General features: G+C 28.9%; 2 protein-coding genes across 2 annotated transcripts in view; one reads left to right on the top strand and one right to left on the bottom strand.

Annotated features, from left to right (window-relative positions):
* LOC128392545 (transcription factor mef2A-like) overlaps positions 1–19,838 on the bottom strand; it is a 44,540-nt gene extending 24,702 nt beyond the window's left edge. Inside the window, exons 1-2 of the mRNA XM_053352580.1 lie at positions 19,479–19,838; positions 18,224–19,080 (exon numbers count right to left, since the gene is read on the bottom strand). Of these exons, the coding sequence (XP_053208555.1) occupies positions 18,224–19,052 (829 nt within the window). The 5' untranslated portion in view covers positions 19,053–19,080; positions 19,479–19,838. The remainder of the gene's footprint in view (positions 1–18,223; positions 19,081–19,478) is intronic.
* A 3,501-nt stretch (positions 19,839–23,339) lies between these two features.
* Positions 23,340–25,673, top strand: LOC128392560 (neuropeptide Y receptor type 2-like). The gene has a single exon (XM_053352600.1). The coding sequence runs from the start codon at positions 24,046–24,048 to the stop codon at positions 25,333–25,335; it is 1,290 nt and encodes a 429-aa protein (XP_053208575.1). The 5' UTR covers positions 23,340–24,045; the 3' UTR covers positions 25,336–25,673.
* The last annotated feature ends 1,290 nt before the right edge of the window (positions 25,674–26,963 follow it).

Here is a 26,963-nt window from a genome sequence, read left to right as displayed (position 1 = left end):
GAAAGGGAAGCCAAATGATGACCGGAAGTTATTTCATTGCATTTTTCTTGTTTGTTGTGTATCCTTCGAGGTAAAAGGTCAATTAGATGCCCAAGGATTTTGAAAGCCTACTACTGTGTTTACATGTTGTTGTTGTTGTGTAAATGGTAGTTATTGTGAGGGAATGATGGTGATGATGATGATGATGATGAGGAGGAGGAGGAGGAGGAGGTAATATTGTTAGAATGATAATATTCCTCATGGTTATCACCCAACAATCAATATAAAGTTAAAATGATTGGCATCATTTCCTCTCATTTACTGTCTTCCTCTTCCAATATTATTATTTAATTCAGTGGAAATTAATTCATATTTGATTGTTAACAATTAACTAGACTGTTTCCTTCATTCACTATCAACATCAACATTTTAATTACTACTATTAACACTTAGTTAACATTAGGCTTTCTAATAATATTTAATAGTAATGACTCATTAATTCATTAATTCATTTCCATTACAATTGAATATAATTTTTTTCAGAAATAAAGATAAACGAGTTAAAACTCTCTCTCTCTCTCTCTCTCTCATCTTTATCTTCATACCTTTTTTTATCTTCCTCTATCTCTTTTTACACCAGGGAGTATCACCACAGGGAGACTCAGGTTGAAAAGATGATTCTTATCACATCAAGATGATAATAACGATAACAAAAATGATGAGGATGATAAAAAGGATGAGGATGTCGTTAGTTATTGTGGGGATTTTTGTGTTTTTTGTTTGTTGGTTGCTGTTGTTGTTGTCGGATTAACTTAATCTTCATTATCATCCTTTCATTTATTATGATGAAACAAAAGTGTTCAAAGATTAGGATCAGATGGTTGATGAAACTTTTTGCATTTTCTTAATCTACTCAGACTAAAAGTTCAGGTGAGATTAAAGTTTTTAACGATATCGTTAATGATTAGTGTCAAATTATTAATATAATGAAAAAAATATGAAACAATTAGCTGATGATGACGATGGTTATTAAAATGAGACGTGTAAATATTTGATTAATCAATATTTACATTGCTGATAAGATAAGTGTAACATTCATTAACTGTATGATAATTAAGCGTTAATCTGGTTTCTCTTGGATTATCACTTAAAGCTACTGATTATCTGGATTAACGGGATTTGATGAGACAACAATTAATTCATAGAGCTGGAAACAAGTAGACTTATCATTACATGATGATGATAAATAGAGGATGAGGAAGATAAAGTTGTATATATTTCATCAATTTAGGTTGAAGATACAAAAATATTTGACAAGTTTATCAGTCTCTTTCTTGGTTCAATTGTCAACGAATTGGTAAGAGAGAGAGAGAGAGAGAGAGAGAAGAAGAAGATAAGGAAGATAAGAAGACGAAGATGACAGGTAGAAAGAGAGGAGGATGAAGATAAGGTGATGAAAGGAAGAGAGATGATCAAACATATGGGGAAGACGGTTGACAATTAAGCATCATGATGATAATTTCTGTTCAATTTTTCATATTCATGATTCACAAATAGCAACATATTGTTATCGTAATGATGATTGTTGACAATTTACTGATTGTGATAAGCACATTTTCACCTTAATTACCGGTGAAGAAAATTATAAGATAGATGTAACAATTAAAGTGGAAAAGTTAATCATCTTATTAACCAGAATCGTTAAGTTTTGGTTAAATTGAGAATCTTTTGAATAAATTGAGTTCTAACTTGAAAGTTGCCTCACAATTTGTAGAAATTGTAAAAGTTGATTAATTAATCAAATTCTAATTTAAACTGGTTAAATTAGATAAGAAAGTAATTAACAAGATGAGAGATTCTTGTTGTTCTCCTCAACATAATTATCATCATCATCATCATCATCATCTCATTCGTTTATCAGATTATAAATCGTTGATTCTGTTCCCGTTCATGATGAAATTCACCAAAAGAAACTTTGCTTTTCTGGACTAGTTCGTGAACGACGATAAAAAGTGATCTTAATCTCTTGAGAGTCCAAACTTTTTACCTGTTGCAAATTTATCTTCACCTTTTCGTACTCCCTCATCATCATAATCAGTGAGCAGATGAGTGAGTATATGTGAGTGACCCTAGTGAACCTTGTTAATGGTCACTCACAGCCTCACCTAATCATATCATATAATCAAGGCCAACAATAAACATACACACAAAAAAAACACTTAATCTCAACGTTAATCCGATAAGAAGATGATAATAAAATTAGACAAGAAAAAGTTAATCCATTTTTGATCCTTTCGATGAAAAAAAAAATCATATACTCAACTAGACTCCCAATTATCATCATCACCCTCATTATTATTATTACATCATTTCCTCAACTTCCGTTATCTTGACCACTACTTCCACCTCTCATTTTAAAAGGTACATTGTTGTTTTCAACCCATTTCTCATCTTATCTCCATCACTATCTCCCAGTTAATCACCATCATCATCATCATCAGAAGCAATAACTAAATAATAGCATAAATATGAGACTTTAATTCACCCAAATTCACGTTTTTTTTTTACCTTACCTGTTGTACTAATTTAGTACAATCATCAAAAACTGAGATGAGCTTTTTGATGTCTTAATTTACTGTTTCTCTCTTTATCTTCTTGTCTTTATTATCATCTCTTGCTTTATCTTCCTCATCTTTTTTTTTCTTCGCCATCATTTCTTACATGATCATCCCATGTACGTGGGTTGAAATTTATGTCTCAAAATTCAGACCAAATCAGATGAACTGATTGGAAAACGTGGTGAAAGAAAGAAAAACTTTTCACAACAAAAAAAAAGTTTTTTTCTCCTCAAAATTTCATCTCATTCATGTTAATTTCTCATTGAAAGTTGTTGTTTTTCACTCATTTGATTGTTAACAATTAACTTTTCTCTTGTGGTTTATTGTTGGATTTGCTTTACCGACAATAAATTAACTGATTATCTAATTTACTAATCACTGACTTAACCATTTATCACTTTGATTATCAATCTATCACATAAACATATAATACTTGAGAGTAAACAATTAGCATAACAATCAAAGATGATTGTTAAATTAGACAACATTGTCTTTAAATTTTCCCATTAACCATCATAATGGTCAACTATTTATTGTGATTAATTAATCACTTTTATCACGGGAAAAACGATTCATTAATCATGTTGATCAGAAAGATGATAATCAACAGGAAGAAAAGGATTAGAAAGTGTTAATCAAGTCAATTTACAACTGATAACAATTAAGATTTTTCATTCTCCATTGATTAAAGGATTAACAGGATTAATCAGTTTTCTTTGCAATTATCTGATCATTTTAACTCCAATTTTTCCCCTAAGGCAATCAAATGGATTTAAAATACCGGTTAATCAGTTGATTGTTGATAATGATACTTAGATAATTGCCCATTGATTGTCTTCCTATAGAAAATCAATGTACCCAATCAATTGGTGATATAAAAAAAGAGATGATGATAAATAATAAGATGATCCGGATGAAAATCTAAGGTAAGAATAGTTTTTTTTTCATCTTTTACCTGGAACTTGAAACTTGATTTACTTTTTGATTGTTTTTCTTGATTAACTTTTATTTTTGACTCTTAATTGTAACAATTTGACCTTAACACTTTTCTCTCACTCGGATTTTAATCAGAAAACGTTTATTGTCAACAATTAATTGTCAGCGTATTTCACAAAACTATTTGCTACTTTTGCACTTTCCAAATTGTTGGACAAACTGTTTCAAACTAATTGTTATGGTCACTCATTACTCTCGACAACAATTAGTTTACCATCATCATCATTATCATAATTGTCATCATCATTAAATGATATTAAACTTTTTTTCTTGTTGATATTCTGATGATGATGATGATGATGATTGTAATTAATGATTGTTGATTAATCTTGAAATTTTTTCACTCATGATGATGTTGATTTTCATGTTTCCCCTTAACAATTAGGTCAATTTCTGTTAAATAACAATTTACTTTCCGGATAATAATTTGATTGTAATGATTTAAAGTTAATTGCTTACTTGCTAATACCAATCGGATTATATAATCAAGGAAATTTTTCAGTTAATTGTTGTAACTATTGGGTGATGATTACAATTAACAAATAAAATATCATTGTGAAAGTGAAAAAGGATAATAATTAATTGATCTTGAATTTTAATCATTCCATGTCCTTGAATTAGTGATATAATTGTGATTAGATAATTATTATTGTTTGACAATTAACTAACCATGCATTTCAATTTAAATTGATTCGCTTCAATCAACATCATCACCTTAATTAATACAAGTTCATGAATCAAATAAACATCCTAATTGCAATTAGAATGTTAAATTTAATTGTCAAGAGAGAAGAGAAATTTTTTTTTTATCAAATCACAGAAGTTAATTAGTTAAAAGTTAATTAATTTAGTAACTTTGTAGTTTTAATACTTTGATTAATTCAAAGGAGATCAATAAAATTGTATTGATCTTTTTGATTGTTTACATTCAAGTGAACACAACCAACAACAATTAAAGACTCTGATTAGGTTTAAATTGTTAACAAATGATGATGATTTCACTTTAAATGGTTAAATCATTGATTACCAAACAAATTAAGCTTCTCATTTGATTTAACTAAATTTAGGAAACAGATAATCAAGATAAATGAACCTTGAAATTTGAGCTACTATTATAATCATCAATAGACAGGTAAAAGGTTAAGTCGCAAGTGGATTAAAGATTAATGATTAACAATTTACTCTTGCGTGTAGCAAATCAATTGATTGGGATGATGATGATGATGAAAACAATCACCCAAGAATAAGATGATGAAGATGAAGATGAAGATAATAATAATAATAAAAGATAAAGAATCAGCAGTTAACAAATTGCGTGGGTTTGATTTACCATGGAATTGGAATTGAAATTGAAATAAAAAACCATAAATCAGGTAAATCATCAACTTAATCATCTTCATCTTTCAAAATGGTGGACAATTTGAATGATAAGAAAACACTTAACAATCATATTATATCAATCATCGTAATGATTATAATTGTTGTTGGCGAGGAAACAACAACAATTTAAGTTTATCCACCGTTACTGTATTATTATTATCATGTTGATTGTTGGTAATTGATGAGGATGAATGATGATGATGAAACTTATTCACAATTGTCAATTATTAAATTGCTGTGATTGAATAATTAATCATTGGATGTTCACAATTAAACTTTTTCTTGACCAAATTATAAACTAATTGATTCAATTTCCCATAGACAATCAATATGATCTCGTTCGTGAATGTAATCAAACGTTAATCAGTTGCTAATTGTTGTTGTTATTTTTACCTTAATTCAAGAAACTCAATTGATTATAATCAGTTTTCTGTTTCACTTATTACCTTAAGGCTAAATTGTAATTGATCATAATGATAATAATATAATAAACTAATTGCTAGACTAATGTTAATAATTAAACAATAGTAACATAAATCATTTGATTAACAACTCAACACAATTTAATTACTGGGTTAATGTAATTGTTTTACTAATTGTTATCATTGAGTTTTCATAAATTAATAAGCTAATTTATCATCAATGATTATCAAAGGTAAAGTTTTAATTGTTTGTATTATAATTATTATGGATTAACAGATTACCAACATTTCCCAACAACTAATTGAATCAATTTTGATTGTAACAATTTAGATAATAGCAAACGGCTTAACTGTTAGTGATTAAATTATTAACTACTGCCAACAATTTAATAAATTAATATGATTAACCGTCTAGACTTGACAATAATTTCTGATTAAGAGTAATATAATTATTGGATAATCAAATCAAGACAATCAATTTAAATGGGCAACAATTTAATTGGATTACAGGCAATCAACAAATTGTTACGATTTTACCGATTTTTTTTTGTATTATCCTTTATCATTGTAATCAAATTAAATCTGATAATAAGGAGACTCATTTAATTGTATGACAATAATATACAGGAAGCAATAATATTATTCAATTGATTAGGTTAAGATAATTATCACAATTAGAATGGTAAATCTGGTTAATAATGGTTGAGTAATTAAATGTTGAGATGAGAATTGTATTATCATTATTAATATGTTTGTATCTTCCCAATTGGTTATGATATAAGATTAGAAAGTAAATAAAGTTATCATTTTCATGAAGATGATGATGAGTTTCATGTCTTGAAATTGAATTAATCAATTATGAAACAAGATGAAACTTTTATAATGAGCATCATGATACCCTTGAGGCTTTCAGAGATGTGGGAGGATGAAGATGAGGATGAAAATGATTCAAATAAAAAGGATCAAATTAAAATCATACAAGGTCATCTATCTACAGGGTAATCAGGATTCATCAGCTAATTATAATTCCTTGTGAAATCAATATTTGGTATTGGGTGGAGAGAGAGAGAGAGAGAGAGAGAGAGAGAGAGTTAAAACTTGATGATGATCATGATGAAACTGAAAACAATGCAAAGTCATCGGATGATGATCATGATCCAAGGTCTAGGTTATGGTGAGATTAGATTGCAAATCCTATGGATTAGCAAGTATACATTAATTTTAGTTAACCATCTTAATTGTGATGAAACAATTAAGGTGTTGAAACCAAATTTTGCTTCCAATTCTGAACTTTAATTTTAATGAATGACCAGAATTGTTGAAATTAATGTAACAACAGCCACAATAGTAATTAAACATCAACAATCAACTGATCAATAAAATTGTTTATTGACAATTAACTTGATTGTATTAATAATATTTTTGCTGTTAACTTGTTGATTGTTCCAGCTGATTCCAGGTTATATCAATTACAATTAGGATTGAACATATTGCTATCCTAGTTAATTTTTTTCTTCTCCATCCCAATGACTATGTAAAAATGATATATATTAATTGTGAACCTGATGTATCACAATTAACTCTTAATTACTTTGTATTTATTTTATTTTTCGAGCTACAATTATAACAATAAATGTGTTAGTTGTCACTTTTAATTTGATCACAAACAATTACCTGTGTTGATTGAATCAAACGACGTCATTGTGTTAATCAACTAAATTATCCCTTAATCATATTGAAAGATATATTATTACAATTAAATATTCTGTGGTTAATTTATGATTAAATTGGTTTCATTCTCCCTAATTATTGGTTAATCATCATCATCATCATCATGAAGAAGAAGAAAAAAAAAACTGAATCAGTTCATGTTGGAAATTCAATATTATTATTATTCAACATTAAAATTAACTAAATTAACTAAATTAATGTCCAGTTAATCAAAAAACATCATCATCATGTTATAATTGAATGGTTGTTGTTGATAAAAGTGTGAAAATGATTAAGATAAAGTTTGATACCTGTTCAAACTGATTGCCCTGAGGGGATTAATCATCATGAATCAGATTTGTTGTCAAATTGAAAGTGATAAAATGAATGATTTGATTACCTTGATGATGAAGTTACAATGATTAAATTAAATGATCATCATGTTGATTCCCGTTGATCAGGTTTTACTTTTGTAATGTTAATTGTGATGATGATAACTGTGTGTTGGTCTTGATGATTAAGTATTAAATTGTGTCACGATTAATTGAGATTAATTAACTTACATGATACCTTTAGTTTTACCATCATCTTAATTTACACTTTTAATTTTCTCAACAATCAATAGTAAATATAATAAATCGTTAGATTAATGGTAATCAATTACTATTGTTTAGATAGTTTAACAATGTTAGACTCGAGGTCACTTTTACTCGGGGCGATCTCAATGGTCACGGTCATTGAATAGGTCAAATGTCACTGGTTGTGGGCGAGGGGACGACAGGTGAGTTGGACATCACGTTTTCATTGTCATTGGTAATCAATTTATAGTTGATTAACTAATTGTTTTAACCGATCAATTCTTAGTACGGACAACGTGACAATCTGATCAACAATCAAATCAAATGTAATTAAATTTAATCTTTACCTTGAAATTATATCATCACTTTTTCGTGATTAGTGAATTGTTGACACTTAATTGTATTAATTGTGTTATTTACACTTTTAATCAATTTTACTGATCAACAATTAACTTTAAATCAATATGTTTATTTTCATTTAATTTCCTTCTTGACTTGATATTTGCTTTTAAATCAAGGTTAATTTAGTTGATTAAATTTAAATCGCCAAGTTGATTAACTTTACTGAACTTGGTAACCTCAACTTTGAATTTGAGTCAACAATTAAAGTTTTAATTGCTACCAATTGATTAATATAACAATTCCAACAATTAAGAATTCTTTTTTTTTTCCTATTTAATTTTAAATTGTTTACTATTTAATTCAAAGTAATCAACTTTTATCGGCTCATTGATTAATTTCAATTGCACAAAAATTTAAACTATCAACACTTAATTGAAATTGTAAACAACAATCAAAAATTAACCATACGATTAACAATTAACTGTATAAAAGTTAATTGTGTATGGATATTATTATTTGTGATTAAGTTTGAATTTAAAATTAACATTTAATGAAAATCAGTTGTAAAAATATAACAACAATTAAATGAAAATAGAATCAAAAATTACCTTAATTGTAACATTGATTAAGGCCAAAGGTAACAATTTAGTTTGATAAACTCATCGTTACTCAATTCAAGTTTTAATTGTTGACCACAATTAATATAAAGAAAGTCTAATGATGAAAAGATAATTGTGACAATTAAATCAAATGATTTGTCACTTGATTTGTTTTTTCATCATAAACCTAAGCAAATATTTGGATAAAATTTCAAAGTTATTACTTAAACTAATCAAGATGATGATGCTACTGATGATGATGATGATGATGATCAAGATGATGACCAACATCATCTTGACCTCTCAAATTGTTTGATCAAGTTCAAACAATTAAGACAATCACAAGAAAACTATTGATAGTTTGAGACTAATATTGATCCAGGTAAAAGTATATTCAATTACCATTAATAATATTAAATCAAATCAACAATTAAATAGTGAAAATTTGATTCCAATGGTTCCAATCAAATATCCATCATATTAATGACCTCAATTAAAATAATTCATTAATCAACAATAAGATTGATCCATTGATTATCTATGATATTATATCATTTGCTTTCTATTTCATCCTCATCAATTTTTTTTGCTTCTTGTCAGTCAAACATTTGAGAGAAACTCTGACCATCATCATCATCATCATCATCTCCATCATCCTCATCCCCTCATCATCAACGAAGTTGTATCATCTTACTGTTATTTTCTTCTTCTTCTTTCATTTCATCTTCATCTTCATCTTCATTTTCCAGTTTCTTTATCTCTCTTTCTCTCTCTTCTCCATCTTTCAGATTCTCACGATCGCCGACGATGACCTCGTCTACAGAAGCAATTTTGTCCTTCTCATCCTCATCTTCATCATCCTCATCATAATCATGTTACCATGATTCTAATGGTGTTTCCCTTTTGTCTTAATTGTATGAATTTTTTTTTCTCGTCAATTTGTTAATCAAAACGTATTGATTATCATTTACTTGGAAGCTTTTAATTGATCATCATGATTATAATTCAATTTGAAAATTCAACAGTTTAAAAACTATTAGGGTAAATGATAAAGAAAACAATTAAACACAATTAACTTATAGTTAACAGTTTGATTGTAAAAATAAATTTACTCTCACCAATTTAACCACAATCAGTTCATTAACAATGATAATAAATAATAACAGGAAAAAAAACCGTCAATCACAATCTTAACCCAATTAACAACAATTTACCAAAAAAAAACAGATCACCAACAATCAGAATCAAAAGTAATTTAATTACTATAACAATTTATGAGCAATTAAAAGGGTTAACATCAGGTTAAAGGTTAGAAACTGAGGAGTAGGTCAACCAATCAAAGGTAATCAATAACCAAACTGTCACATTGGATTAAGTGGTTAATCCTCCATGTAGATTAATCATCTTTAAACACTTTACCAAATCAGTTTTAATTATTATCACCAATTTTAGTAATATAATAACAAAGTATTCACAGGTAAAGGGCGTGGTGGAAATCATCAGATTTATTGACAGGTAGAGAGAGAGAGAGAAAAAAAAATTGTTCGAAATTTTTTTTCTTCATATTCTTCATGTATAATTTTATTCCTTTTCGCCATCAAGGTAAGGAATAAGTCTTGCTGTGTTTATATTATCACGCCCTTGAGCCCATCACTTGAAAGGCGATCATCCCAATATGCTGAGCTACAGGGTGATACCCGATAATATGAACCATCTAATTGACTATTGATTGTTGTCCCTTTAATAGTTGATTAATTTTATGTATCAGAAAATAGTCAATATGAAAATATTAATATAAGATCAATATGTTAATTGTTCAATCATTAATCATGTTGTTTGATTTGTGGGTAATGTTTGACAATTGGAAATCATTAATTATGTTTATTTTTCATTAACGGGTAGCAGTTAATTGTTTGATTATTGGTTCGTAAGTGAGTGAGTTCATTTATCATCAACATGATTGAAATTAAGTTTTGAAACTTTTTCGCTTCCATTGGGTTTCCCATGAAACTGTCATGGAGAAGTAAAAAAAAAAGTTGATAATCTTCAGAGGGAGAGATGAAATTCTGAGCTCTATTGGGTGAAATCAATGTAATATTTTCAAGTATTTTATCATTATGATGATTGAGTGTTGTAATCATTTTCTCACACAATTTATATTCATTCAAGAATCAATGAGACCTTCAGAAAATACAGATAGAACAAAAAAAAGGGGGAAAAAAGTTCTGAATACTTATTGATATTCAAATGAATCGTTGAAAACCATGATGATCCGATTTAGGATGCAACTCAGAATTAGATTTGATGATAAGGATGATGAATCAGATACAGGTAATGCTGTTATCATGGAGGAGGGAGGGAGGGGGTGGGTCAAGATGGACAAGGTCATTTTGCCCAATTTTCATGGTGAATTATATCAAAAGGATCTATGCTCATGTGGGTTTCCTATTTTTATTTCCTATCATGAATTTAGATCAGAAAAACATTGATCATATTTCAGAAATGATGATCAGCTTTTACATTAACTAACTAAGACAAGTAAGCAGAAAAAAAACAAAATTATCATCATCATCATCATGTTGATCATGAATTGATTGCTTTTCATTTTCAGATATCATTTCAATTCTCATGATAATTGTAAGGTAAAAATAAAGTTGTTTACCTGAAATGATTCACAGGAAAAATAGATAATAACTGAACATCATGCTAATCATCATCATGTTGATTACAAATATTAAAATGTTGATAATTACAATAACATTTGATTGCTACAATTTTCACCAACAACAATTAAGTATCAAACTTTCAAACTATAGCTTTGATTTTTTTTTGTGTGTGTGATTGGTTTTAATTGTAACCTGATAATCATGATCATCATCAAGACAATTTGACCGAGTTGACCTGACAATGAATCAGTATCATGATTAATTGAAAAAAAAAGTTCATTGTTAATCATTGAGCCATGAAATCACCTTGGATTGAAATAGTAAAAAAAAAGTTAACCATCAACACCTTAATTTTTTTACATGATGATTATAATCAAGTTGATCATCATTTAATACTATTAATCAATTGACAATCTCACACTTTACTTGGGGAGATTCAATTAATCAAATATAATTGAATTGAAATCAATGATCCTGATGAAGAAAATTTTCAAAGACCATCATCATCATCATGATCATCATGATTAAGTTAATGATCAGTTGATTAAATCACAATTCAATCTATTTAACGATTGAAAAATATCAACAGAAAAAGTGGTTAACTTGATTGTACATTTGATACAAAGTGAATCAGCAAATTGTTGTCGTTAATTTGTGCCTCGAATGCCTAATTTTGTTTTACCATAAATTATCATAATCTCAACGTAAACATCATGAAAATGAGCAGCAAAAAAAAAGAGGTTGAAAAAACTTAAGAATCAGAATTTTCTCAGAAAAAAAATTCATCAACATGAGTCTTCCTGATTGTTTGAGATTGTTAATTCCATTGGTTAAGTTAATGATTAACTAAATCAAGCTGGACAATTAGTGGAAAAGGATAATCAAGGGAAAATGGGAGGATACAGAGTAACCCAAACAGTCAAGTGAATCTTATGGGGTGTTCATTTGATAACAACTATAATCTACTTATGGATAATGACAGATATTCACTGTTGATGATGAGAGAGTAAATTGGATAGCGGTCATCATCATCATCATCATCATCTGAGGTGAGCATTAAAGGGCAATTAAATATAAGAGGCTATTCTAGGTCAAAGTAGATTAAGAAGAAGAGGAAAAAGAGGATGAAAAAAGGGGAAAGGAAGATAATCTTAAGCTGACTCTCTCTCTCTCTTTCTCTCTCACCTACTCTCTCAAAGTTGAGGCTACTCTTTTCCGGTCAAATTGAGAGAATCATAATGATAATGTTGATGATAATAATTCTGATGATGGTTAAACATTTTTCCGATGTGAAACCAGCAACAAGTGAGGAAAAAAAAAGCAACAAGATAATAAATATATCTAAGCTGATGATGAGGATAAAGAGGAGGATGATGATGATCAAGATGAGGAGGAGGAAGTGTCCAGTTTCGGAATGGTCAACAGGGTGGAGGTGATAGTGGGCAAAAAGGGATAATAATAATCATATGTAAAGAGCTGCCTCAGGGATCGTCAATTATTATTTATAAAAGTTGGATGAACATTTTTTTCATGGGAAAGGGAAAAACCAAAAAAAAACTTTGAAATGATAAAATATGTAAACTGACCAGGTAAAAGTGGTCAGCACGTTGCAAACACAATAATAATAATAATGTTATATAAAAATAAATATAAGGTCAGAACGTAATTGTAAATGTCAATTACGAACTGAAAGAGATTAAGATGAGGGAGGAGATCTCTCTCTCTCTCTCTTCTTAAGTAAACATGAAACTGTCGCTTGCGAAAAACGCGTGTTAGAACTTTTTAGAACTTTTTTTTTTCTTCATTATCATCATCATCATCTCTTAATTGTCGTAAATTTTATTATCATTATCATGTGAATAAACTGTTTGTTTCCTAAAAGATTCAAATGATATACTTGATGTTAATTTTTTTTTCTCCTTCTCTTCCTTAATCTTGATTTGGTTCGGCAATAGAAAACCGCAAACATTTAGCCTCAGGTCATTTTCCTTCTGGACACACGCGTCATAAACTTTTCCCTTTAAAAAAAGTCAAACAAAAATCGCAAGCAAAGTTAATTACCCAACGAACGTTGATCATTATTACAATTAATTTAGTTACAGTTATTAAATCACTTTGGATGTTGATGTTTACATGAGAAACTTGATTGAGCTTGATTATCATTTGGTAAACATTGTTGGTTGATTGTTGATTCTAATTGTCTTTTGGCAATCGTTGTGTTGGTTGATTGCGATTTGTTCATTTTTTTTTCGTTCTTGATAACAATTAGTTAAATTTTCTTAAATCAAGGTTAACAGTTGATTGCAATTTAGTTCTAATCATTTGTTTTCTCTCTTCTTTTTTTCTTCATAGACGGAAATTCAAACCTTCTCGTGCTTCTCATCTCTCTCCAAGTTAAACATCACGATCTCTCCCTCATTTTATTTATCATCTTCATCTTTATCATCATCAATTCTGTATCCTTGTAACTCTCTCATCATCTGCTTATCCTTCAAGTTCCGGTAACAATTAGTGATTAATCATTTGATCCTCAAAGCGATTTGATTGACCTTTGGTGCTGAAAAGTCAAATTCAATTAATTTTGTTTCTTGTGTTTAATATCAAAATCACTAATTAACGATAATTAGTTCATCGTTGGATATAAACAATTTAACTTAGCGGATCATTTGATTAGCCTACAAATTAGAATGAAATGAAAAACTAAAAGTTCTAAGAAAAATCAAATTCGAAAGAAAAAAGTTTTCATCATTATACAATTCGTTTGAATTTATTATTAAAACAATTACAATTGATTCAGAGGAAAAAGTTTAATATTAATCAAAGTCTAATCAAGTTCAACAATTAAGCAACACGTTAACGTGCTGAAAAAGGTTTGAAACTAATTATCTCAAAGCTAATATATGCTAAACGTCAACGTTGTAATTGTAAGTTAATCAAAGTCAAAGGGAAATTGTTGTTGATTAAACCACAAGAAACATGATTAACTGTTGACAATTAAGGATAGTAGTCACGTTAAGAGGTAAAGTTGATGAGGTGGAGGAGGACGAAGACGAGGATCAAGGTGGAAATGTCATTTCCGCCGTGGAAACTGAATCATGATGAAGAGACGAAGAAGCAGAAAAAAAAGTCAAGACTCACAATTAACTTTGAATAAGCCAAGAAGCTTAATTGAAGTGAGGCCAAATTGTTTTGACCTAACCTGCAAAAAGTTAATCAACGACGACAATCAAATTGTAACCGTTGCCTTTTAATTAGTTGATTAAACATAAGCAGCAAAAACAACAAACTAAAAGGTTAAACAATCAACTTTAACCAACGTGTTTAATTGTTTCTTATCATTGGCATAGAATCAGAATCAAGGATAAAAGAGATTTCATTTCCAATGATGATAAAATCAAATCAACTGATTGATTGGGAATAAAATGACAACAATTAACATTTATTACCATCACTGATTAAGGATGATGATCAAAGTAAACGGATGATTATAATTGAATCAAGGTAAGAAATTCAGTTCAAAGGGAGAGAGAGAGAAAAAACGTTCAAATTAAATGAATCACTTAATTGTTTTGGTTACAACGAAATCAAATCAACAGGGAAAAAAGGAGAGAAAAGTTAATTGTAAACTTAAATTGTAACTTCGTCGTTGGCTTCAAGTTACAGTGGAGAAAGTAAATGATGATGATAATAATGATGAAGTATTTAAATTAATAGAGGTCAAGTTGTTTTCTTCATCTTCAATTTTACATTTTGTTTATCATCATCATCAGAGTTTTCAAGTCTCTCTCTCTCTCTCTCTCTCTCTCTCTCTCTCTCTCTACCTGGTCTTTTCTTGTGCAAAAAAAACCATCATCAAATGGTCATTTAGTGTGTAGACTGACCATTAGCCAGTCCACACACACACTCACATGAAAATGACTTAAGATCATTAAAACGATTACCTGGTCAAAAATATATATGAATGATAATATTTACTCTTGTAATGGCTTCTCAAATTTCAAGAGAAGATCAGAAATCAGGTGAAAATCAACAAACACGATAAAAAGAAAAAAAATAATAAAAAGAATAATAATTTTTGGATAGAAAAATTTTTCTAACAAGGTAACAACATTAATATTGTTAGAAGAAAAAAATATATATGGAAATGATGATGATGATAATGATGATGTTGGGATGATAACACTTGATATTATGATATAAGTACATGTATTTACCCTCAGGGTATAAATGAATCAATTGATTTCAGCTTCTTGATAATGAGAATCTTTTTTTATACTTAAAGAGATTGATTTAGTTTCATTGGATTTTCAGTGTGGTCTTGATAAGGTAAAACATCATAATAGTAATTGTTTCATTTGATTAGTTGATTAACTTTCCCTTGAACACTTTTTGGCACATCTTCATCATCTTCATCATCATCAGCTTCTGATTTACATCTTCCTCATCATCTGTCATCAACAATTAATCAATGTAATATATTCAATGTCCAATTGAAATTGATGTAAATACTATTGCGGTTTCTTTTTTCAATTCAACTCTCACCATGAATTTCCGGTCAGAATCGGCAGGATATTCCGGTCAGGATGATGATGAAGATGAAGATGATGATAAAAGGATAAGGGATGTGGAGGTATGATGATAATGAGAAGGAGTTGGGGGCCTAAATGATACCAATTTCATCGTAACGTCATAACGAAGGTAAGAAAAGTTTTTGCAAAAAAAAAAGTTTTGCGATGAGAAAAAAATAAGATTAACAAACTAAATGATATCCTTAGTTTATCATCATCGCCATCATCATTACCTTTCCTTATCATCATCCTCATCATCTTTATCATTATCATCACCATCCATCTAAGTTGAATGAACTTTTTTTTTCTTACAAGATTATTATTCACAATAAGGTTAACAATTAACATTGACCTTTAAACCATAGGATCGATATCAAAATCAATTCTTTGCCTAATTTTAATTGATAACAAAAAAAAACAGACAAATAATTAAAATTAACCGTAACAATTTACTGATAATCATTTCGATTCCCAATTGTTAACCTTCAATTTGACATATTAAGGTCGCAACAATTAGAGAAACGTTAGAGACTATTAATTTAAAGAGTCACAATTAAAGTTAATTCATTACGATCTTATTATGATTCCTTAACAATTTACACAATTGTGATTTTAATCGAATGATAATAAAGTAAATTAAATGAAACACAATTAACTTGATTCAGGTAGAAAAAGGGATTTTTTCATCTAAATCAAATGATGATCATCGTTGTAACGATATTTACTATTAACGTTCCGGGTAAATCGTTAGTGATAAATATTAATTGATTTCGTTTGATTGTACAAGGTGAAAGTGAAAATTAACTTTAAGTAACGATAAAAATAATAGTCGAAGCTATTAAAATGTTCAATCTCGAAGAGAGAGAGAGAGAGAAAAAAAAAGAATAATTTTTATAAAAAATTTACTCTTCCAACGAATGTATTTATTTCCAAGCCTGAACAATTTATATGCTAAGAATTGACCATCAGAATGATCACAATTGGAATTAGAAATTAATTAATTGTATTTGAGAGTTAAATCAATAAGAGGAATGAGAAAATATTGTATTACATTGATTACAATTTCTAATCACTATTAACAATGTTTTCTATTGTTAATCATCTTGATAACTACTTGATAATCAATAATAAATTAAACTTGTTAAGTTGTTTACTTTTATGTTAACATGTCTACCCCGAAATTGATTGTTAGTGTTGGTGGACCTAAAAAAAGAACCACAATTAAACATTAATTAACTTTCACCACCACTATTTACATAGTTATTTGTTGGAAATTTACAATTAACGATCAATGATTAAGCAGAAAAATTAAGAAATTGGAGAAAAAAGTTGAAACGAAAAGTGGAAGAAAATAAATTCGAGGTGATAAACGTTTCGTAAACTTTTTCGTCCGAAAAGCAAAAATTACGATCACGGTTTTGATCAAAATTCACGCAACGAAATAACAAGATAACAAAGTTAATTATGATGATAAAAGAAGATGAAGAAGATAATTTTATCTGAGAATGAAAAGTTTACCTAAAAGATAAACATCGTTAGAACGAAACTCTGTCGATGTCAGGTTTTTTTCTCTCTCTCACTCTTCTTGTCTTTCAGAAGAAAAGAGAAAATAACGAAACATGATAATTCTGAAATTCACCTGTTCTCTTTCTTCTCTTTCTTTTCTTCTTCCATGATAATCATCATGTTCCAGGTTCTGTTGACTACGAAGTTCTGAGAAGTTTCTTTCAGGGGAGTTTTGGAAAAAAAGCTCTAACGTTAACGGGAATTTCCCTTCGATCCGCTTCTATCTTCCTCTTTCTCTCTCCTTCGTCTTTTCTCTCTCTCTCTCTTCATATTCCATTTCAAGTGGATATTCAGGGAGAGAGAGAGAAAAGAGAGATAATCATGTGATTTAATTCTTACAGTAGTTAATAGCTCTGAATGATGAACCTTTTTAATTTTCTTCTCTTATATTATTAGATTACTTTTATTCACCAACAAGACAACAACAACAAGATTAACAACTTATAACAATTTCCATTTATCTTGATTAGTGAGATTTGCTCTGTTGTTTTCGTGATAAATTCAGAGTTAATTGTTACCTAATTGTGTAGTTTCATTATCTTGTTTTACTTTTTCTCTGCTTTCATTACTGATAAACTTTTTTTTCTGATCATATTAAATCAATTCCAATAAAGAGAGAGAGAGAAATGATTTCTCATTGTAATGGTTAGTTAATTGTTTAGATATAAGAGTGTGAGAGATGATGAGTTTGGTATTTTCATCATTTTGTATATTATCATTGTGTCGTCATTTCAACGGTAGACTTTAAATTGTTGAGACTAGTTTAGTAATAGATTTGGTTGATCAATTGATCACTTACCGAGCATTTTACTTAGATCAGCGTTGTGAAGGTCAGGATTCTCATCGGCCAATCGTTTCCGCTCCGCTTTAGCCCAAACCATGAATGCGTTCATTGGACGTCTTATCCTTTGCTCAATGGACCTACTTCCAGGTCCAAGTCCACCGCCGCCTCCCAATAGGTTACCAGAAATGCTTGGTGAGGTGGTTGATGTCCGATTGGATAATCGGCTGGAAGTTGTTGTTGGTGTGGTGGTTGGAGATGGTGATGAGTGGATTACACCGCTTCCAATTTCACTGGTCATCTTCATCAGATGATGATGTTGATGGTGCTGATGGTGAAGATGTTGTTGATGTTGAAGATGCTGTTCACTATCCGTTAGATTATTATTGTTACCATTTGATGTGTTTGAACCGTTAGATGATGATGAGGCTGAGGTTGGAATGATGGTCGGAGGTGTTGGACTGGTTGACCCTTGGATTGAAGGTGATGACCCATAAAGAGTTGATACAACATGATGATGATAAGCCAATGGTTCATCTGAATCACCTGATTGTCCACCACCACCACTGCCCCCATTATAAGGCCAATGGTCAATCATCTGATTGACTGGACTTGATTCACTAATCTCTCCTGTGTAGGTTAAATATGAATTATTATTTTCTGATCCAGAGTCACTTCCGTGTCGATGGTCAGTTGATTGTTGTTGATTTGATTGTTGATCAATTATTACACTAGTTTCACAAGGTACACTTGTTTGATAGACCACAACCTCACCCATGGTCAAACTGTTCCGAGGGTCACTTTGATTTGAATCAATTGATGATGAATGATAATTAGTTGATTCCATTTTAATCCTTTTCCTAATTTCCTTAAATCTTTATATATGTCAACGTGAATGTAACGGTCAAGAGTTATCCCAATGATGGACACACGAAAAAAAAAGTTATGAGGAAAAAAAAAGTAAACAGAAAAAAAAGTTTTTGTTATTATTTCATCATTCACTTTAACAATTTATAGATTTAATTGTAAAATTAATCCAATTAATAACATTGACATATCACAATTAAACCTTTTCTCAATTTGATGTAACAATTAACAGTGAAACAATTAAAACAAGTACTAAACAACAACAACAACAACAACGGAAAGTTAATCATCATCTTTGAGAATCACTTTAAATTGTCAATAATTTGACAATCTTTCAGAGTTAATTTGTTTATTAGCTAATCAACAATTAACCAAATTCTTATAATCCTGAAAAATTAACTCACACAATTAAAAGTTGATGGTTTTAGATGAAATCATTATTAGTAGGCCAGAATTAAAATTAACGATGTTATTATTATTCAATATTATTTAGAATTGTGAAAATTTTGAAAACATAAACAAAAAATAATATCAATGAAAAAGTGACTGCGATGATCACCAATTATAACTAATTAATAAGATGAAAACAAACAATTAAAGATGGACAACAGATTATCGTTAATCTATGTAAAGGTCACACAATTAACGAGATAATCATTACAATTAAATAAACAACGTTGTTTATATTGTTGTTATCAAACTTTACTATTGTTAACGTGCTTAGGCCGGTGAACAATTGAATTATGATCCAATCTACCTGGTTCCAATTCTGCTCTCTCTCTTTTCTCTCTCATTCTCTTTCTTTTTCATCATCATCATCATCATCTCTCTCTCTCTCTTTGTTTCTTTCTTTTCCTTTTGTTGAATTTGGAAAGAGAAGGTAACAGGTAAGAGAGAGAGAGAGAGAAAAAGTTGTTTTTTCTCTTTCTTTACCTTCTTTTCTCCGCCCTCTCTCTTTCTTCTCTTTCTTTTCTGGGATGATCTCTTTTATCTTCTCTTTCTTTTTCATCCTCTCTTTCTTTCCATTCGTTTGAGCCTCCCCCTTTCTCTCTCTCTCTTTCTTTCTTTTTTCTTTCTTTTTTCTTCCTTTAACTTTTTTTTTCTTCTCATTTTTTTTCTGTAGTTTTTTTCTTTTACTATTTATTAACATTACACAATTAACAACAATTAGTTAAATTGTTATTGATTATTAAATTCAATTATGGTTACTCTCATTATCTCTTACCTTTCTTATCATCTTGTTATCATCTTCATTGTTTTGATCATCTTAAAAAAAAAACGTCTTCTGATTATCACCTTGTTAATAATACAATTAAATTGTTATCATTTAATCACAATTAGATTTACTGTTAATCTCCCTGTCCTCTTAATTGTTAAGTTTTACCTTTATATCAAATGTTACCAATTGATTAATTTACTTATTTGATTTGGATATTAATTCATTTACACAAAAACTTTCAATTGATTTTACATTTTTCGTTTTGTTTTCTCGTTGATTCTTAACAATTAATTGATTGTAATTACAACTTTTACCATTATTTTCAAGGTAAAAATGATAAGCTGATTAACTAATCATGATGATTTTATCATTTTTATATTGTTACTGATGAGATAGAGAAAGAGACAAAAAAAATAATTAAAACAACATCAGAAACTGATTAAAAGCTAATTAATTGTTGATACTTGATTGTTGATGATTAATCAAATAAAGAGTTAAATCTGTTGAATCAGGTCATTTCTTCATGAACAATTAACAACATTATTTGTTGATTAATTGATTAATATTTTATGTATATACACAATTGATTAAATCCTTTTGTTACAATAATAAACAGCAACAATCAAATAATAATTGGGAAGTTAATTGTGATCTTAATGAAAAAAAAATCGAAAAAGTGAAATTGGTAATATGAATATGAATTTCAAGTCGATTAATTTAGTTAATTGCAAACAATTTAAGGTGAGATAAAATTGATTTACATATTTTTTGCTAAGTGTTAAATTAATTAGCAACAATTACCACTCAATCAACAATTAAACAGTAATTAATAGTTTATTAACATTTTGTCATATTGATTAAAGACAAAAAAAGTAACATAAACAATCAGTAATTAATGTATACTGTTAATTATAACAATTAGTGAGTATAATCAACTACCATTAATTGTAATGATGGTGATGAAACCAGAGAGAGAGAGAGAGAGAGAGAGAGAGAGAGAGAGAGAGAGAGAGTTAATCATCATTTAATAATCTTCGATAATTAAATTGATTATCAATATCTTCCAATAGATACTCAATATTGTGTGTTAATGTTAAAACAACAACAAAATCTTGACTAAATGTCTCAAGTGTAGTTAGTTAATGATTATCATGATAATAATACAAATGTTTTGACTCTCTCATCATCCTCATCATCTTCAGCATCTTCATCTTCATCCTCATCCTCATCCTCATCAATATAATCTGTATGTGTAAACAGGTAATTCAAAACTGTTTCAGATTTAATCACCACTTGAACAATGTTTTAATTAAACTTCTCGTCATTAAGTCAGAGGTTAATTGGTAATTAGAAATAAATTGTGATCATCATCATCATCATCATCATCTTCATCTTCATTCTTAGATGATAATGATGATGATAGATACGATTATTACTTTTCGAGTGCATCTTTTTGTTCATTTTCAATGAGACACCTCTTGTTACCTCTTCATCTTTATCTTCATCCTCATTATCATCTCTCTCTCTCTCTCTCTCTCTCTCTCTCTAACTCTATCATCTTCCTTTCTCTCACTGATCATCCTCTTACTTTTTTCATCTTATTCTTGTCTTTCTATTGTTTTCCAATTAGATGATGATTCTTTCCTTTCACCATTCATTTCATCATCTCTCATCATCCACAGGGAAAAAAAATAATAACAACAATCAACAACTCTAATCTAATTTGATTGTAAACTATTAATTGTTACTATTAATATTATAATCATAATGATTGCTGGTTAATTGTTATGATCTTGTTGAAAAGACAAAAGCTGAACAACAGAAACAACCTGATCACAACTTGAGAGAGAGAGAGAAATGATTACATTAATTAATTGTAATTTTTTTCTTCCTAACAATTAATTGTCTCAAGTATCAGTGATTAATTTATCTTCATAATTAACTAATCCTTAATCAAGCCAGGAAAAAAAAGTTAATGCAAATTCAAATCAATGTAAAATCAGTAAAATTAGACAAATTATTCAAATAATTATCATTAATTAAAACAGTTGATCATCAAAATGATTAACTAATTGTCCCAATGGTTTAAAAATCACTTAGATTTTAATCATATTGAGAAAAGCACTTGAATTTTTTTTTCATTCACCAATAAAAAGTAAATAATTTACTAATCATTTGGTTAATTGTGACCTTTCCATGGACAATAATCAACACTAATCATCTTCACATAAACAATTTACTGATTGATTGTTGATAATTAACTTCTGTTGTTGATTCTTATTCATGGTCAATAAATTGTATTTACTCAAAAGATTTAACAATTGATTGTCTCATTAGATTGAAATTTAATCATGACAATTTGAAATTATCTTTTCACCAAATTAACAATTTACTAGATTAATTTAATTCCGTTCCCATTATATCACAATTAGAATCATTTCTTTCTAATTGTTGAGATACTAATCTAATATAAATCAACCCCCAACCTCCTCTTAATTAACTAATAGGAGTGAGTGTATTTATTGATAAGATTACCATTGATTAGGTTATAGGATTTTCACATGATTAGTTAATTATTAAGTTTAATTGTTATCAACTAATAGAAAACAAAAGGTTCTTTTATTATTCTCAACGATAATTTAATCACTTATCCAACAATTTACAAATATTAAAGGTTAACAGCAATTAAATATCACTAATCATAATCTAACTCAATGACTGATTTCAATTGCTGATAATTAACCTTAATTGTTGGGTATTGGTTAGTAATATTTAATTACTTTGGTATTTTTTTTTCTTGTGATTTTTTAATCAACCAATGTACTTGGAAATCAATTTATGTATTATTTGTACATGAGCACAATTAGTGATTAACTCTGATCACAATTAACTTCATCTTTTGTAAAGTTAATCAACTTTTCAATTGAAATAAAATGTATTTTATTTTGAAACAATTAACTCAACTTGATCAACTAATTAAACTGGATTGATTGTTAATTGAAAAGGATTACTATTTGTTTAATTGTGTTTGTGTTTACTTTTGTTTTTCAAGTGATTAAATTTAAATTTAATTGTTAACAATTTAACTTTACTCTGCTTCCCTCTATTGGTTAATCAGTAAACTAATTTTAAATTTTAAATTGTTCTTCGATGATTAAAAGTTATATTAATCAACAATTTAATTCTAAATGAAAAGATGAAACCTAAATAATCCCAATTCAATCGTAATTGCAATTAACTCGTTAATTAACTCAACTACCTTAAGTAGATATGGAGATTAGGGGATTCGAAATGATTTAGAATATAAAAAAAAACCGAAATTCCAACTAATCATAACTAATTGCCATCGATGATGAAATAGATGATTAAAGATGTTGATATTTAATTAACTAGATTAATCAAGTAAATTAATCAGCTAAATGTGAATGTCAATATAACCCTTGTATTCAAATTGAGACAATGAGTAAATACTCAGATATATTCAACGGAATCATTGATTTGAAATCTAATCGGATGATGGTGATCATTATCATCCATGATGATGATCATGATCATCATCCTTATCATCATGATTATGATGGTAACCTTGATTGCGACGTCTCATTAACAGAGTATATAAATGAGAATCTATCAACTCCAACCAGAATTAACTCCCAGTTGATATAAACGATAAGTTGGAAATATAATTTTTCTTAAATTGTGACTGATTAAATGATGTAAATGAATCTTTGAAAAGAAGAAAAAATAAAACAAAATGAGTGAACAATTAACTGGATTAAATGAGACTTTGAAACAATTTGCATCTTCTCTCGAAGGTGTCGACCTTGACGAGGCCATTTCGCTGTTCGATCGTATCTTCGAACCCAAAACGGAATTAACCTTACTGATAATCTATTTAACTTTATTAACTCTTGGTTTCGTTTCCAATGGAATCATAATTATCCTTTTTTGTTTAACTAATTTCAATCAACGGGAACCTCGAAGTTTATTGTTCATCAATCTCGCTCTTTCCGATGCGATCTATTGTTTAGCCTTTTGCCCTTTCACCTTACACAATATCCTACGGAAAAGTTGGCCTTTCAATGAGCTTCTGTGTAAAATAGTACCAACTTTTCAAGGTATTTTAGTTTTTGTATCAAGCGGAATCGTGACAACGATCAGTGTCCAACGGGCTTGCATAATAACTGGAATCTGTACCAATCGGATTAACATAATCTCATCAAATAAAAGTCAACAATCAGCAAGTAAAAGTAAAACAAATTCAACAATTACCTTACCAGCCTTTTCATCATCCTCATCATCTTCATATTCATCTTCATCATTATCGATAACACCACTTTGGCCATCATCGGCTTCGTGTTCATCTTTAAGCCAATGGCTAAGGTCAGATATCGTTTTGGTCACTTTAATCTGGATAATTTCAATCCTCTTATCATCACCAATATTTATTTACCAAACCATAAGTCACATTGAACTGACCAGTGTTCACACGATAACAATTTGCGGTGAAATTTGGCCTCGACATGGTCGCACTTATTACACTTTAGCACTGTTACTTATCCAATGGGTTTGTCCATTGGTTACGATGACCATTTGCCACCATAAAGTTGACACTTTTCTCCGTCGGCACATTCAAACTCGAGTTCGTCTAATGTGTTTCAACGATATGGACTCAAAGCAAAAGGGTAACTTGTTTTACTCTAAATTAGTGTCAAACATTTTGAACAAACGCGACATTAAGGACAAATTAAGACGAAACTCGAAAGTGACCCGAACTCTTTTCAAAAACACCATTATTTTCGGTTCGATTTGGTTACCAATCAATCTAACTAATATCTATTCTGATCTTGCTGACCAATCAACGGTTCTCAATCAACTCTCACCGACGACAATTTATTTTACTCAAGCAATTAGTCAGACAATTGCGATATTGTCACCAATTTGTAATGCTTACCTTTATTTCTGGTCCAATACGAATACAAGGAAACAAGTTAAAAAATATTATCTTTTCAAACGATTAACTAAATCAAATTGTTTCCATTGAAAAGTTTGATTGTTAATCACTAATTCATCTGATAGATTAGAGTCTAACTTGTAAATTTGATTAATATTTTACTGTTACTATTAATAATATTTTTCTCTCTCTCTCAATTTCAACAATTAAATTAAACTTTATCAACAAAACTGTGTAAGTCCCAAATCAATGATAATTGTTACAATTAACTGGTTAATTGATACTTAAACTGTATATATATCAAACAGAGTAAATTGTTAATCATCTTGACTGCTAATTGAAATTTAATTTGAATGAAAATGTAAAAAACCAAACTATTGATCAAATTGTAAAACAAAATTAACGTAACAATCAAAAGCCTTAATAAAAGTGACCTTACACAGTTAATTGTTTGTGATCAATTTTAATTGTTTCAATCATCACCAAATATTGTTAAAGGTTAAATGTTGAATCTGATTTATAAATAATTAATGAAAACTTAATTTCTAATTCAGTATAATCAGACAATTCAATGAAACATTGGTAAATATATTGAAACAATTTATTATTAAATCAAAATCAACGAGCAATAATTAATGTTTCATTGACATTGATTTAGTTATGATAGTTAATTGTGACATGTTATCAAAGAGGTAAATGTTTGATTGATTAAATTAACGATCAATAGACTGAGAGGAACAACAAAAAAAATCAAATAATCATAATCAAAGGAAAGCCAATTAAGTTTTAGTAATTTAATAAAATGTCACAATTTAATTGGTAATTTGTTATTAATATAAAAGAGACAATTAAGTATAGAAATAAATATTAATTAGTCAACTTTAATTGGAACAGTAATTTAGCTGATTAATACATGATGAATTAATTTACAATCCAACCATTTGGTCATTGATAATTTTTGTCCGCTAATTGTAATTATGTGAGTTAATTACATTGAAAAAGGTAAATCTAATCAGAGGATTAAAGTTAATACGATGATGGATAATGAAGATGATTAGATTTACCTGTTCAAAGATATTGAAGGGATGAGGATGAGAAGAAACTTCCAGACAGTTATTTTCTTAAGGGAATGTCACAGGTAAAAGATTATCAGATGAGGATGAGGATGGAGATAGAGGATAATTGATATAATTTGTAATTCTCGTCAATCTATAGACGTTAACATTTAGTTTTCCAAGAGAATTCATTTAACTGGAAATTATTTCAGTTCGAATTTTTTATCTTCAATCTTTTCGTTTTCGTTTTCGTTTTCATTTTAGATTTGTAATATTTTCGAATTTTTTATTTTCATTTAGTTTGAATTCTCTCTTTTTTTTTTGGTATAAATATTAGTTATCATGTTATGGAACTTTTGATTCGATTAATTACTGATGAGAGAATTTATCTCATCTAATTTTAGAATTTTCCTTTCCCTCTCTCTCCTTTCAACTGATTATCTTTTTGTTCGCTGATTAATTAATTGTGTTCCAGTTAATTGAAGATTTAATTTACTATATTTTTCTCGTTATCATATATTATTAATTTCCATTCACTGGTTTTCATCTAAATTAAAGATTAACGTATTAATTACAGTTCGAACTTTACTCTATTTAGAACTTTTCTCTCTCTCTCTCTTTGAGTTCGAACTCTTTACCATTAGAATTTTTCCTTTTTCATCC

The sequence above is a fragment of the Panonychus citri genome, unplaced genomic scaffold, assembly GCF_014898815.1.
Source record: "Panonychus citri isolate SS breed McGregor unplaced genomic scaffold, ASM1489881v1 Contig00136, whole genome shotgun sequence".
NCBI classification, from domain to species: domain Eukaryota; kingdom Metazoa; phylum Arthropoda; class Arachnida; order Trombidiformes; family Tetranychidae; genus Panonychus; species Panonychus citri.
Note: the sequence above shows the minus strand (reverse complement) of the source record. Positions and strands in the feature narration are given on the sequence as shown.